Source organism: Podarcis melisellensis, assembly GCF_964234715.1.
Source record: "Podarcis melisellensis genome assembly, chromosome: 15".
Taxonomy (NCBI): Eukaryota; Metazoa; Chordata; class Lepidosauria; order Squamata; family Lacertidae; genus Podarcis; species Podarcis melisellensis.
Window position 1 is genome coordinate 44,111,764 of NC_138532.1, and position 15,055 is coordinate 44,126,818.

The following is a 15,055-nucleotide window of genomic DNA, read 5'->3' on the forward strand; positions in this document are numbered from 1 at the left end:
CCTGTTGCTCAGGTCCCTTCCTACGCCGCCACACAGTTCCCGGAGAAATGTTTAACCAGATGCAGAAAAAGTCAATATTTGCCCACGGAGGGTGGCGAGGTAGTGAGGAAGGGGGAGAGATTCCGCGAGTAGGCGTTGCTCCTGCAGCTGGTCCCTGGCGAAACCTGGGGGCCACTTCTGCAAAATCGCCCCCCCTCCACGAAGCTGGCAGTGGTGGCGGCGGCGGCAGGAGACAGGCGCAAGGAAGAGCCCCGTGCAGGACCAACGTGAGATGGGGGGCTTGAGCTGGGGGGGGAGGGGAGCCGGAGCTTGAGTCCTTGCGCAAGGGGCAGTTTGGGTTCCTCTGAGTGAAGGCAGAGAAAGGCTGCTTTGCCGGGGCTTTGGGGGAATCTCCTGGCTCTGCTTCCCTGGCTTTTATTAATTTAATTTAATTGCATTTCATATCCCACCAAGGAGCTCAAGGCGGCATGTCCAATTACCCCCCTCCTCATTTAATCCCCACGACAACCCTGCGAGGTAGGCTAGGCCGAGAGGCAGGAGTGACTGGCCCCCAGGCTCACACCCCGTGGGAGCTTCATGCCTGAGCTGCGGGATCTGAACCCGGGTCTCTCCCGAGGTCCGACACTGACTCACTACGCCCCCCCCCCCCGCTTCTGTGGCCGTGGAAGGGAAAGAGCACGTGCCCTCACGCACCAGCTGGGGCTTCCAGCACCCACTCCTGCCCTTCCTCTCGGCCTGCAGCTGGGTGCGGGCTCAGCCTCCTTCCCTCCCAAACTTGCGCCCAGGAAGCGTTAAGGAGCCGAGCGAGTCCCTGAAGAGCTTCGTTTCAAAAAGCAAGGACAGCCACCCACCAAAGTCCCAACTCCAAGGGACGCGGGGGGGGGGATTTAAACGTATGCAACCCTCAGTCTAGAAGAGGATGGTGACTGGAAGGGGGGCTTGCCGTGGAGATCTCCTTTTGGGGGGCAGACAGGGGGTGAGCTGAAGGGAAAGCGGCTGGGGAGGCTGTGAGTCCCTCTCTCGGGTCTGTCTTGAAGGGGGGACGGGACCCCGAAGCCACCCTAGGCATCACTTATCCGCCCATCTCCGGCAGACTTCCACCCCTCCGTCGAAAGATGGCTGCCCCGCCCTGGCCTCTGCTGATGCTCCTGCTGGCCGGCCTGCCTGCTCTGCGCGCGACGCACCACGGGGTAAGTCCCGGCCACGGTCCGGCCAGCTCCTCCTCTCCGACCGGGGCAGAAGAGCCCAGCCGAGGGAGACTAGCGGGGAGACAGGCAGGGGCAGGAGAGGGCGTGGGCACCAGGGGTGGGTGGGGGGATTGGCCCCTGGAATGTGCTGCTGGTCTCCCAAGTGAGGGGAGCTTCCTGTGGAACAAACCCCCTCGCCTTGGGAAGGTGGTGGAGGTCTTTAATCAGGAGGTTGGATGGCCAGGTGTCAGGGATTTTTAGCGTGGCTCTTGCACTGCAGGGAGTTGGCTCCAAGACCGTTGGGGGGGGGTCCCTTCCAACTCTAAGATTCTATTATTTTAGGTCTCGATTGCCCATGCCTTTGAAGATGACGGGCAGAGGAACATTCTCCAGGTAAGGGGAGATGAATCTCACAGCTTCTCTTTTTTAAAGATTTATTTTTAATTAAAAGGCAAATACTGTCGAATTCGGGACTTGGGAATGGAGAGCAGGGTGGGTAACATTGCTGCGTGATGGTTCTGGTCCTGGGTCATCACCACATTTTAATCATATATGGAGGCCAAGACCAGTGGCGTGAGCAAACGTAGCCAGTCCCAGAAGCAGAATTTAGGTTGGCAAGTAGGAAGTTCAAGGACAGGACCTGTTGAGGCAGCTTTCTCTAAAAAGTTCCCCACAGAAGGGCTTGGGCACGTGGCTGTCAGGAAGAAGGGCTTGGTTTTGTTTGGGGCTGGGGGGCATCTTCTGGAAGGTGGGCCTCTGGACAACCAGGGAGCCAAAGCTGTGCAAAAGGAGATGGGCGAGAGGATGAATCGCTGCAGGAGATGCAGGGCAGATCTCTCAGCCTCGAATGACATTTTCGAGAAAGGGAGTTTTGGGAGCAGAGGCACACAAGAGAGGAGATGGCAGGCCATGCTGGATAATCTGGATGGTATTGCCTAAGAGCTCTTAAGGAACTCAAATGTGAAACTGATCTTCTAACAAAAATATGTACCGTTCCTAAGAGTGTCCTTGGTCCCAGAGGACTGGAAAGCAGCCAGCGCAACACCAATATTTACAAAGGGATTCAGGAAGTTACAGGCTTGGCGTCTCTTCCAGGTAAATTGCTGAGAAGTACTATTAAAGGTAAAATAATCAAGCGCATGCAGGATTTCCTCAGCGGAGACCCCACACTGTCATGAGGACTCCCTGCCAGAAGAAGCTTTTCAAAAGGGCCTTGCAAACCCAGTCAATTCAGGTGGCTTTCTCCCAAAGCAGCTGTGGAGAACCGGTCGCTGGCCCTTCAGATGCTGCTGAACTAGAACTCCCATGATGATAGGAGTTGCAGTTCAGAGACGCCTGGAAGGGCACAAGCTCTGTCTTAAAGGACCTGACAGTGACACTGATGCTGAAACTTCTTTCAGGTTTTTTCTCCAGGCCTATGCTGCTTTTAAATGATTGGTTTTTGCTGAAATGTGATTTTGTGTGTTGCTTTTATTTTTCTGTATGCTGCCTTATGAGGGTTTAAGGAATACTTAGGTTAGCTCTGATTCCTTTATGTGTTCTGTCTCTGAATACCAGCTGCTGGGAATCACAAGGGGGAGAGTCCTGCCCTTGCACCTCAGGTCCTGCTGGTGAGCTTCCCTTGGGGCATTCAGATGCCACGGTGAGGACGGGAGGCTGGACCAGATGAGGCCCCTTTAGTTTGATCCAGCAAGGCCTTTCTTACGCTTATGAAAACTACCATCTATCAGGCCAGTCTCTGTGTCCATGCAGTCCAGCACTGCCTGCTCTGACTGGCAGCAGCTCCCTGGTCTCCTGACGAGCAGAGAACTTGCCAGCTTTTACCCAGTGTGAAAACAAGGTGCTTCTTTCTTTAGAGGGTGGGCCCTCTTGCCTGCCCAGCCCCTCAGCTACCCAGATGTCTCCTTCCCCCCCCACCCTCAGCTCCTAGGGCCCATTTCTTCACAGGGCGATGAAGCAGATGGATTGGTGGAAGAAGCATTGCTGCCGGAGGTTGCTTTGCCTGAGGCGGAGGTGCTCCCACCTGCATCCGAGACCCCGGAGAGCCTCCTTGGCACCATGCTGCCACCCTCTGATCCAAGCCTGGCAGAGGAGGTTTCAGCCACAGAGCTGGGCGAGCCCCAGAGCTCTTCTGAGGCAGAGGACGATGACTGTGGAAGAAGCTGTGACAGGGACATCCCTCTGGAGAAGACGCAGGCGGTGGCCAAGGCTGTGATGAAGCTGGGTGCTAACCTCCTGCAGCAGGTGGAACTGGAGAACAGCAAAGGCAACCTCTTCTTCTCTCCCCTCAGCATCAGCCTGGCGCTGGCTCACTTGGCTCTAGGTCAGTATCTCCAAATCCCTCAAAGAAAGCCTCTTTGTTGACTTCTTCTGAACTCAAAAGCAAAGGTGCTTTTCGTGGTTAACAGCAATGAAGGGTTTTGCTTTTGGGATGTGGAAAAGGTCTCCCTCCAAGTGATGATGGGTCCTTTGTGCATGGGGAGAGGCAATCCTGTCTTCTCTCTGAATGAACAACCAATGCAGAGATGGCAGGATGCACGCCCAGCAGGGGTGAAAGCAAAGCAGCCTGCCAGCCGCTGAGTGCCCTGGACTCCAGTTAACTGCACATTTCCTCCAGCACATGAGCAGCCTTGTTGGCTGCACAGTCTGAGAATTTCTGCAATGGAGACGGGAAGAGTAGGAGCAGAAGACACTGCTGGGTCTGACCAGCAGTCCATCTAGTTGGGTGTTTTCCACACTGTCAGCTCTCCAGGGTCTCAGGCAGGAAGTCTTTCCCAGCCGTTGGGGCTGCACCAGAGACCTTCTGCCTGCAACGCTGGTGCTCTGTTACTGAAGGATCACAAAGTGCTAAGCACAGAAGCCTCCCTCTTCCTGCTTGTGTGATGAAAGGTCTTTAGCCCTCTTCTGCTTTAACATGGGGCCTACAGGGGCAACTCTCTCACTCCTGGCTGATGTGACAAGCGCTTTGGAGTGCAGTGGCCCAGTGCAAGCAAGAGGCTTCCATGCCTGACTGCCACGCTCACAAGCTCAGTGCTGCTGCATCTGAAGGGTCAGGTTACCACGTTCCCAGGTTAGCTGAGTGTTCACTGTGCTGCTGTTAATCTGGTTTCCCTTTCAGGCGCAGCCAACCGGACCGAGGAGCAGCTGCTGAAGGCTCTGCACGTGGAGTCTGTGCCCTGCCCACACCAGGCTCTGCGCACCATCTCCCAGCACCTCAGCCAGACGCTCAGCATCGCGGCCCGGCTTTACCTACAGAAAGGTGAGAGGTGTGGGCAGGCAGGTATGGAATAGAAGAAGTCGAGTGAGCCTGCCCTTTGGGCGTGAAAGGGAAGAGCAGGCGCTTCCACATGGTGTGGCTTGAATTTCTCTCCTTATTTTATTTATAAAAAAATATTTGTATACCGCTGTATCATTAAAAAAAATGTATCACGACGGTTCCTACCAATATAAAATCAGAAAGTAGAATCATAAAAAGTTAAAAACAGGTTAAAAGCCAAAGAATTAAAAACAAACATCAGTAGACCATTGTGGGAGATGTATTCTTTTTTAAAAAAATAATTTTTTATTAAGATTTTTTTTAAAAGGTTACAGAAAAAAAGAAGAAACAAATAAAGAAAAAATATAAGTAGAAAACAGACAATACAATCAAAAACAATACATAAAAGAAAACAGTACATAAAAACCCTTTACTTGCTTTCATTCACTTACTTCCTTGACCTCCTCACACCTCCCATTTTTGTATTCTAGTTCAGTTAGATATTTCAGCAAATCCTTTCCAGCTTTATTTTTATATTAATCATAATCTTAATATACTGTAATTGACTTTCTCTTCTTTCATCAATTCATTTTTGCTTAATCCTTTATATCTTTTCTGCTAAAACCACATAGGTGGGAGATGTATTCTTAACTGCCTGTGTAGGCTTGTCAGGGAAAAAGGCAAGGTATAACAAAACAACAATAATAATATAGCTGGCAGAATATAAAGGTTTTTAGCAGGCATTTAAAAGTTGGCATAGAAGGTGCCACTGAATCTCCAGTGGTAGAGGCTAATGACACTAAAAGCTTGGTCTCTTGTTATCAAACGAGCCTCACCAACGCAGGGAACAACCAGCGACACTTCTGTGAGTGATCTCAGTGATTGAGCTGAGGATATATATAAGGGTTCAGGCGAACCTCTACTAAGCCTTTAATGGATAGCAGATCTTGAGGGATGGGGCAGGGGGAGAAGCTGTATTGGGACTGGAGAGGAATAGTAGTGTTTTTTCTTAACCCTTTTGCCCATGTAATTTTCCCAACTGATGTCACCACCATCCATCTCCATGCACCAGTAGCAAAACATCATAATGTGAATGGTGCAAATAGTATTGGCTGGATGGGTGGTAGCAGTTTTCATTAGGATAAGAGCACTGGGAGGGGTCAGCACCCCTCTCTGTCCCCATCTGGATCAAGAGTCCCCACCCCGGCAGCTACTATTCACAAATAAGTTTGAATCCCAAGGATCTCAAGTGCAGGGGAGGAGGGAAATCTACACAGGAGCAGCAGTCCCCTGGCCCAAAAATAGGCTGGGGAGAATCCTAGCAGGCTTACCCCAGTCTTAGGGGGAGGGCGGAAACTCTTGACTGCCTCACATCCAGTGCTTTTGCAGGATTCCTAGTGAAAGAGCAGTTCCTGGAGGACTCAGAGACGTTCTACGGGGCCAAGCCAGCCACCCTGTCTGGGAACAGCGAGGCGGACCTGGCGGCCATCAACACCTGGGTGAAAGAGGCGACCCATGGACAGATCCCCACCATGCTGACTGAGCTGCCGGCCAGTGTTGTGATGCTGCTGCTCAATGCAGTGCACTTCCGAGGTGAGCTGGGCTGCTCCTCCCCACCCCCACCCTCCTGACCTGCTGGGACAGCCAACAGATCAGTCAACTTATTTATTACAGTGGTGCCCCGCAAGACGAATGCCTTGCAAGACGGAAAGCCCGCAAGACGAAAGGGTTTTCAGTTTGCGAGTTGCTTCGCAAGACGAATTTCCCTATGGGCTTGCTTCGCAAGACGAAAGCCGATAGGGAAATCTCCGGGGACCTCTTTTAAATGCTGGCGGTGGGGAGCAAAGCCTTTCCCCCCCTCCGGCCTTCAGAAGAGGTCCAGGAAGGCCGGCGGGGGCCAAAAGGCTTTCCTCCCCACCGCCAGCATTTTAAAAGCGGTCCGGGATAGCAGGGAAGCGCTTCCCACTATCCCGGACGGCTTTTGAAGGCAGACGGGGGGGGGGAGCAAAGACTTTCGCCCCCCGCCGGCCTTCAGAAGAGGACCTCTTCTGTTGTTGTTTTTTTAATTTATAAATTTTTTTATTAATTTTCCAAACACATAATAAAAGACATACACATTACAAAACAAAAACATACCCAACATTAAACATATACCAACTTCCCCATACCTCCCTTTCGCTGCATCCTTATTCCAAAGTTCTTTAGCAACCCTTTAATCAGTTTATCTACTGTTTCCCTTTCATTAAATTTCTTTAAACTTAATAATTACAGCTGTATTTCTCTACTTCTTACCCCTTGACATCTCAACACTCCTCAATCTTACAACAGTTTTTAAGATATAATTTAAACTTCTTCCAGTCCTCTTCCACTGTCTCTTTCCCCTGGTCTCGGATTCTGCTGGTCATTTCTGCTAGTCCCATGAAGTCTGTCACCTTTGTCTGCCATTCTTCCAGAGTAGGTAGTTCTTGCATCTTCCAATACTTTGCCAGAAGAATTCTTGCTGCTGTGGTAGCGTACATAAAAAATGTCCTATCCTTCTTTGACACCAGTTGGCCAACCATGCCCAGGAGGAAAGCCTCAGGTTTCTTAGGAAAAGTCCATTTAAGGACCTTCTTAATTTCATTATAGATCATTTCCCAGAAGGCTTTAATCTTTGGGCAGGTCCACCAAAGGTGGTAGAAGGTACCTTCCATCTCATTACATTTCCAACATTTATTATTGGGCAAATGGTAAATTTTTGCAAGCGTGACTGGGGTCATGTACCACCTGTAAATCATTTTCATTATATTCTCTTTTAAGGCATTACATGCCGTGAATTTAACACCAGTGGTCCATAACTGTTCCCAGTCAGCAAACATAATGTCATGACCGATATCCTGTGCCCATTTAATCATAGCTGATTTCACCGTTTCATCTTGTGTATTCCATTTCAACAGCAAGTTATACATTCTAGACAAATTTTTGGTATTGGGTTCTAACAGTTCTGTTTCTAACTTTGACCTCTCCTTCTGAAATCCTATTTTCCTGTCCTGCTTAAATGTCTCATTTATCTGACGGTAATGTAGCCAATCTCGAACTTTGAACTTTAGTTTCTCATAACTCTGAAGTTTAAACTTCTCACCATCTTGTTCTAGGATTTCACAATATTTTGGCCAATTAGTATCCATATTAAGTTTTTTCACCGCCTTAGCTTCCATTGGTGACAACCACCTGGGAGTTTTACTTTCCAGCAAGTCTTTATATCGAATCCAAACATTGTATAGTGCTTTCCTAACAATATGGTTTTTGAAACTTTTGTATACCTTTACCTTGTCATACCATAAATATGCATGCCAACCGAAGTTATTGTCATATCCTTCCAAATCCAAAATGTCTGTATCTTCAAGAAGCAGCCAATATTTCAACCAGCAAAAAGCTGCTGATTCATAATAAAGTCTTAAGTCCGGCAGGGCAAAGCCCCCTCTATCTTTTGCGTCAGTTAAAATCTTAAATTTTATTCTGGGCTTTTTGCCCTGCCAGACAAATTTGGATATGTCTTTCTGCCACTTCTTGAAGCAGTCCATCTTGTCTAAGATCTGTAACGTCTGAAACAAAAATAACATTCTAGGCAATACATTCATCTTAATAACAGCAATTCGGGGACCTCTTCTGAAGGCCGGCGGGGGGCGAAAGTCTTTGCTCCCCCCCCGCCTGCCTTCCCGGGGGCTTTAAAATCGCCCCGGGACAGCGGAGAAGTCCTTCGCTGTCCCGGGGCGATCTTAAAATGCTGGCGGGCGGCATTTAAAAAAACCCCGGGACAGCGGAGGACTTCTTAAAGCGATCTTAAAATGCTGGCGGGCGGCAGCGCTGCCGCCCGCCAGCATTTTAAAAAACCCCGGGACAGCGGAGAAGTCCTCTGCTGTCCCGGGGTTTTTTAAAATGCTGGGGGTGGGAAGAAAAGCCCTTGTCCCCCCCCCCCAGCCTTCAGAAGAGGTCGGGGGACAGACTGTCCCCGGACCTGGTCTGAAGGCGGTTTCCATAGGAACGCATTGATTGATTTTCAATGCATTCCTATGGGAAACCGTGCTTCGCAAGACGAAAAACTCGCAAGACGAAAAGACTTCCGGAACGAATTAATTTCGTCTTGCAAGGCACCACTGTAGTTATAGTTATTTAGTTATTGCAGCAGCCCAAGAAGTAACTGTGTGAACAAGGCCTCTGTTTCTCCCATTTTAATCCATCCTAATAACTTAATATTGTTGTGATTTTATGGACCATAGTTTTTTCCACCTACAGGAAAAGCAAGATTGACATAGAATCACAGTTGGGAGAGAGCCCGAGTGTCATCTAGCCCAACCCCCTGTAGTAGTAGTAATAATAATAATAATAATAATAATAATAATAATAATAATAATAATAATAAATTTCTTATTTATACCCCTCCCATCTAGCTGGGTTTCCCCATCCACTCTGGGTGGCTTCCAACAAAATATTAAAATACAATACTCTGTTAAACATTAAAACTTCCCTAAACAGTGCTGCAGTAGAGACATCACCTTGCCAACAAAGGTCCATATAGTAAAAGCTATGGTTTTCCCAGTAGTGATGTATGGAAGTGAAAGCTGGACCATAAAGAAGGCTGATCGCCGAAGAATGGATGCTTTTGAATTCTGGTGCTGGAGGAGACTCTTGAGAGTCCCATGGACTGCAAGAAGATCAAACCTATCCATTCTTAGGGAAATCAGCCCTGAGTGCTCACTGGAAGAACCGATTGTGAAGCTGAGGCTCCAATACTTTGGCCACCTCATGAGAAGAGAAGACTCCCTGGAAAATACCCTGATGTTGGGAAAGATGGTGGGCACAAGGAGAAGGGGACGACAGAGTACAAGATGGTTGGACAGTGTTCTCAAAGCTATGAGCATGAGTTTGACCACACTGCGGGAGGCAGTGGAAGACAGGAGTGCCTGGCGTGCTCTGGTCCAGGGGGTCACAATGAGTCGGACATGACTAAACGACTAAGCAACAACAACAACAAAACCCAACGCTGCCTTCAGATGTCTTCTAAAATTTTGGCAATTGTTTTTCTCTTTGACATCGGGTGGGAGGGCGTTCCACAGGGCGGGTGCCATTACCAAGAAGGCCCTCTGCCTGGTTTCCTGTAACTTGGCTTCTTACAGCGAGGGAACCCCAGAAGCCCTCAGTGCTGGGCCTCAGTGTCCAGGCAGAACAATGGGGATGGAGACGCGCCTTCAGGTATACTGGACTGAGGCTTTAAAGGTCAGCACCAACACTTTGAATTGTGCTTGGAAACAATGCAGGAATCACAATTAAGGCATCCCTGACAAATGGCCATCCAACCTCTGCTGAGAAACCTCCAGGGAAGAAGAGTCCGCCACCTCCCACTCCACTGTCAAGCCATCAGAAAGTTCTTCCTAATCATTAGTTTCTTGCAATTTGATCCATTGACTCAGGTCCTGCCCTCTGGAGCAGCAGAAAATAAGCTCTTTCTTTATCTTCCCTGTGACAGCCCTTCAGTTATCTGAAGATGACTATCATGGCACCTTTTAGTCTCCTATCACACAGGCTAAGCATGCCCAGCTCCCTCAACCACTCCTCATAAGGGTTGTTTTCCAGAACCCTCATTATTTCAGTCGCCCTCCTCTGCCCACCTTCCAGCTTGTCAATATCCTCTGCAGTGCCCAGAAGTGGAGACAGGACTCCAGGGGGCTTGGTTTCCAGATGCTGCCTTTCCTCTCCTCAACCAATTTTTTATTCCCTCTTTTGGGCAGGGTTTTGGAAGACCAAGTTTGATCCCCTTCTGACTGAGCCTGACACATTCTACCTGGATGATGAATTCACCGTCTCCGTGGAGATGATGCGGGCTCGCGTCTACCCTCTCAGCTGGTTCAACCTGGAGGCCCAGGATGTCCAGGTGGGGTAACAGGGGGGTGGGAACTTTTGTTGTTGACGCTGCCCAAGGGTCTGGCATCAGGTCAAAGTGCCTGGGAGATCGTTGGCCTTCTTCCCTTCCCACGTGGGGTGAGCCTGGGCCTTTCTCCTGCCCCTGGAGCAGACGAGAGGAGGGCTCAAGGCAAAGGCCGTCCTGCTGCTGCTCCTCTCCTCTGTTCTTCGCAGTTGCCCTTTCATATCCACAAATAATGTTCTGTTGGGCTGCCCCTGCTGACGCTTCCCTGTGCTTCTCTCCCAGGTGGCCAGGTTCCCCTTCAAGGGCAACACGAGCTTTGTGGCCATCCTTCCAAACCACCCTGAGCAGAACTTCTCTCGGCTGCTCTCCGATCTCAGCCAGGCCAACTTCCAAAGCCACTTCCCCAAGGAGAGACCCACCATGGTGAAGATGCCCAAACTGCACCTGCAGCACCACCTGAACCTAGAGCAAGCCCTCCGCCAGTTGGGTAAGAGGAGGGAGGGATCGAGGGGGCCAGCCTGCTTCACTGTTCGCCTTTACAGGACGGTTTTGGGTACCCTTAGCCACCTTGCTGCCTTATTTCAAACAGCTTGATGGGCCACGCTTCATAACTCCTGCTTTGCATGCAGAAGGTCCCAGGTTCTGTCCCCCTGCCCCAAGCCCTGGAGAAGCCACGGCTGCCAGTTGGCCTCCTGGCAGCCCCAGCAGCCAGCAAGGGCAGCTGTCAAGGATGGTGGACTCTGCAGTCCAAGGCGAGCCAGAGATCTACAGGTTCCGCACTCCTGACATGCTCTGTGCGAGGATAGCTGGGCAAGCAAGGCAGATTCCTGTGTTAAATGCAGTCCCTGCCTTGTGCTCCTGTGACCTCAGACACACAACATTAGCTGAAGACTTGTCTGTTGAAATGGGTGCAGGCAGCTTCTGATATGTTCTGGAGTCCTCACCAGACAGAGGTTGGAAAGAGCTTTCAGACCCTTAGCAGGGCATGTTGGCGAGTGGCTGTTTGTGTCCTCATTTCCTTCTGCTTCCTCCACAGTGGCTCTTCAGATGCTTCCAGATGGAGGCTTAATGTTGCAAAATGGGCTGGTCTGGTATTGCAAGCAAGTCACTGGCAGCCATTTTCTTTTTCACTCACGGATTAAACGTGTCTGACTTTTTCCTAACTCTTCTGCCATCTCCGCTCCTGAAGTCCAGGTTCTGTTTCAAGCTAGTCTTGGAAGCAGCAGAAATTCTGCCTCCTTAGTAAAACACATAGGCGCTCCATTTTAACAATTTTAATGCAGAGGCAGAATTCAGGCTGTGGGTGGGTGGAAATTCTCCTCATCCCCCAAATATACACAGCCCTGAGAATAGTCTTGGGTCACAAACGCTGCTGATGTTCTGCACCAGCACCATCCTGACTGACGGCTGCTTTCTCTCTGGAGAAGCCTGCAGCTTCCCCCTTGGCACTGCCTTCACTCCTCTCTCTTTCTTTGCAGGCCTTGGTGAGCTGTTCTCTGCCCCAAATTTCCACCCCATAACAGAGGGTCCCCTCGTGGTCTCCAGTGTCCAGCACAGAGCCGCCCTGGAGCTTTCTGAGGACGGGGTAGAGGCATCAGCCGCCACCAGTGTCTCCATGTTCCGCTCCCTCTCTGTTTTCAACCTCAACCAGCCCTTCCTCTTCATCATCCAAGAGGACACCACCGGCATCCCTCTCTTCCTGGGCGCCATCCGGAACCCCAACCCCAGCACCCCTCAGGAGAGGAAGACGAGTGACTGTGCTGTGGGAGATGATGGAAAGCTCTTTCCATGCTCCACGGACCAAGAGAAGCCCTGAATGCCTCAGAGGCCTCCAGGATGCAGGAAACCCAGGAGAGCAAGTGTGTTGTGGCCAGTCAGGGTTTTTTTCAGCAGCCTCTCCCCAGATGTCCAGAAAACAAAACAAAAAGCCACCCTTTCACCTAACTGGCTGCTGATGTGGGTTGCCATCTTGTACCCAGTCCTGCAAGCTATAAAATATGGCCCTGTTGACTCATCTTCTTCTCAATGGCCCTTGTGGATGGGATCCTGCACCCTGACCTGCAGGCCTTTGGCCCTAGAATTAAAGCTGAGCAAAAGGTCACAAGGTTGCACCTCCTCCTCTGGTTCTGTGTTCTGCAGGGACACTGGCTGAGGAATCCGAAGCACCACAGATATGGCTGTGAGTGCCGTGAAATAAAAGGATGCAGAGAATACAAGCAGCAGCAGCAGCCCAGGCCCTGGGGAGTTTACGGGCTCACTTCCCATCTTGGCGCCAGCTTCTCTTCAGTATTGCAGCCCCACAATATATCCAGACCACAACTTTTCCTTTCAGGTGGCCACAAAAATGCAACAGAATAGACTGCATAGTGCTGCACAACTCAAGAAAAAATAAGAGTGTTGGGAATTGCTAGGAAAATAAACCTGCTGGTATCCTAATGCCTGTTGCCACTAATGTGTGTGACTGACTGCACTTTGAATCCTGCAAACAGTTCTCAAGAAGGGTATTGCAGAGCACTGTGGAGTCTTTGTTCTCTTTGCTTGTTGGGTTTGTGTAAAGTGCCCCTGCCCTTTCTGTGCAAAGTCCCACTTGGGCTGTTTTACACTTACATTGCTGTAGCAACAGAGCAAGTGTGAGAGAGAATACTGTATGAATGTGAATGCCAATTGCCTTGATAGACAAGGAGGCTACTGGGTGTGGGGAGAGAATTGCTTGGGGATCTCCAGTGACTCATGGGGGGGGGGGATGAGGCTGAGGTTGGTTAAGACTTCCCAGTTCTGTATTCCCAGCTCCTTATTTAAAGCAGCTGCACAAGCAGCCACAATGTGGAACTGAAAGTTGGTATCTGCTTCTGGCTGCACTCCGGAATCCATTAGACTGCCTCCCCACATTGCACACCTGTGACCAGCAAACTGCTCCCCCTCCAGATGCTCAAACCTTCTTTCCATAGAACTGTAGAGTTGGAAGGGAACCCCAGGGTCATCTAGTCCAACCCCCTGCAATGCAGGAATCATGGCTAAAGAATCCCTGATAAGAAGTGGCCATCCAACCTCGGCATAAAAACCTCCGATGAAGCAGAGCCCACCACCTCCTGAGGGAGACTGTTCTAATGTCAAACAGCTCTTACTGTCTGAAAGGTCTTCCTAATGTTGAGCCAGGATCTCATTTCTTGTCATTTGAATCCATTCACTTGGGTCCTAACCTCTGCAGCAGGAGAAAACAAGCTTGCTCGCATCTTCCATGTGACAGTCCTTCAGATATCTGGAGATGGCTCTCATATCTCCTCTCAGTCTCCTCTTTTCCAGGCTAAACACACCTAACTCCCTCAACTAGTCCTCATAAGGATTGGTTTCCAGACCCTTGACCATCTTTGCTGCCCTCCTCTGCACACATTGCAGCTTACCAATGGCATTTTTAAATTGTGGCACCCAGAACTGGACACAGTATTCCAGGTGTGGTCCAACCCAGGCAGAATAGAGCGGTACTATTACTTCCCTTGATCTGGACACTAGACTTCTGTTGATTCAGCCTAGTATAGCATTAGCTTTTTTTGCTGTTGCATCACACTGTGGACTCATGTTCAGCTTGAGGTCTACTAAGACCCCTAGATCCTTTTCACATGGCTAGCCAGGTGTCCCCTATCTTCCATTTATGCAGTTGGTTCTTCCTTCCTAAGTTTATAACCTGGCATTTGTCCCTTTTGAAATTCATTTTATTAGTTTGGGCCCAGGTCTCCAATCTGTTAAGGTCATCTTGAATTCCAATTCTGTATTCTGTGGCATTAGCTACCCCCCCCCCGGTTTGTTGTCTTCTGCTAACTTGATGAGCATCCCCTCAATTTCTTCATCCAGGTTGTTTGTTGAACAACAACAGGCCCAGGACAGAACCCCGTGGCACCCCACTTGTCACTTTATTCCAGGATGATGAGGAACCCTTAGTGAGCACTCTTTGGATTCAGTCAATCACCTACAACAAAACCACTTAACAGTTACTTTGTCCAGGCCACATATTACTAGCTTCTCTGCAAGAGTATCATGGGGAACTTTGTCAAAAGTCTTTCGGAAATAAAGATACACTATATCCACAACATTCCCCTGATCCACCAAGCTTATAACTATCAAAAAAAGAAATGAGATTCGTCTGGCATGAGAAACCCATGCTGGGTCTTAGTAGTCACAGCATCCTTTTCTAAGTGCTCATAGACTTAATTATCTGATGTAGGACATTTCCTGGTATCCACATCAAACTGACTGGTCAGTAGTTACATGGGCCTTCAATATTTCACCTTTAAGAAACTCCCATTCATCTTCTCTTTGAGTTTTTCTGTTCATGGGATCTCACCCAGTAGTTCCTTAAGCTTTTTGAAATTGGCCTTCTTAAAGTCCAGAGTGCATGTCTGTCTACACTCCGCTTTCCCTTGCCTCTGTATCATGAAACCCAGGAGGACATGATCACTTCCTCCCAAGGTTGATCAGTTCCTCAGTTGGTGAGGGTCCGGTCCAAGACAGATGATCCCATTGTTGCTTCTTTCACCTTCAGGGTGATGGTGTCACTGTCAAGAGAGGCAACTGAGGAATTTGTTGGACCTTATGTTCTTGGCAGAGTTTGAGTTCCTACAGATATTGGGGTAGTTGAAATCTTCCATGACTACGATATGTCTCCTTTTTGAATGTGTGGCAGTCTGCTCTAGGAAGGTATCATCCAAGTCT

The 15,055-nt window shown here is 49.5% G+C and overlaps 1 protein-coding gene across 2 annotated transcripts; it reads left to right on the forward strand.

Annotated features, from left to right (window-relative positions):
* The first annotated feature begins 107 nt into the window (after positions 1-107).
* SERPINF2 (serpin family F member 2) lies at positions 108-12,784 on the forward strand. Of its 2 annotated transcripts, none has more exons than XM_081889612.1 (9): positions 108-266; positions 1,094-1,190; positions 1,530-1,580; positions 3,111-3,510; positions 4,306-4,446; positions 5,833-6,036; positions 10,212-10,354; positions 10,631-10,835; positions 11,827-12,784. In XM_081889612.1, exons 2-9 carry the CDS (start codon positions 1,116-1,118, stop codon positions 12,162-12,164), a joined length of 1,557 nt encoding a protein of 518 aa, XP_081745738.1. In that variant the 5' UTR covers positions 108-266; positions 1,094-1,115; the 3' UTR covers positions 12,165-12,784. The 2 variants fall into 2 exon arrangements, with proteins under 2 accessions (XP_081745738.1, XP_081745739.1); XM_081889613.1 differs by having other exon boundaries at positions 109-266; positions 3,135-3,510.
* Positions 12,785-15,055: the final 2,271 nt, after the last annotated feature.

Bases quoted from the DNA above. Each gene is read 5' to 3' on its own strand.
- SERPINF2 (XM_081889612.1), top strand. From the start codon at position 1,116: ATGGCTGCCCCGCCCTGGCCTCTGCTGATGCTCCTGCTGGCCGGCCTG. The intron at 1,581-3,110 runs GTAAGGGGAGAT...CCCCACCCTCAG, and splicing joins GGCAGAGGAACATTCTCCAG to CTCCTAGGGCCCATTTCTTC. The intron at 10,355-10,630 runs GTGGGGTAACAG...CTTCTCTCCCAG, and splicing joins TGGAGGCCCAGGATGTCCAG to GTGGCCAGGTTCCCCTTCAA.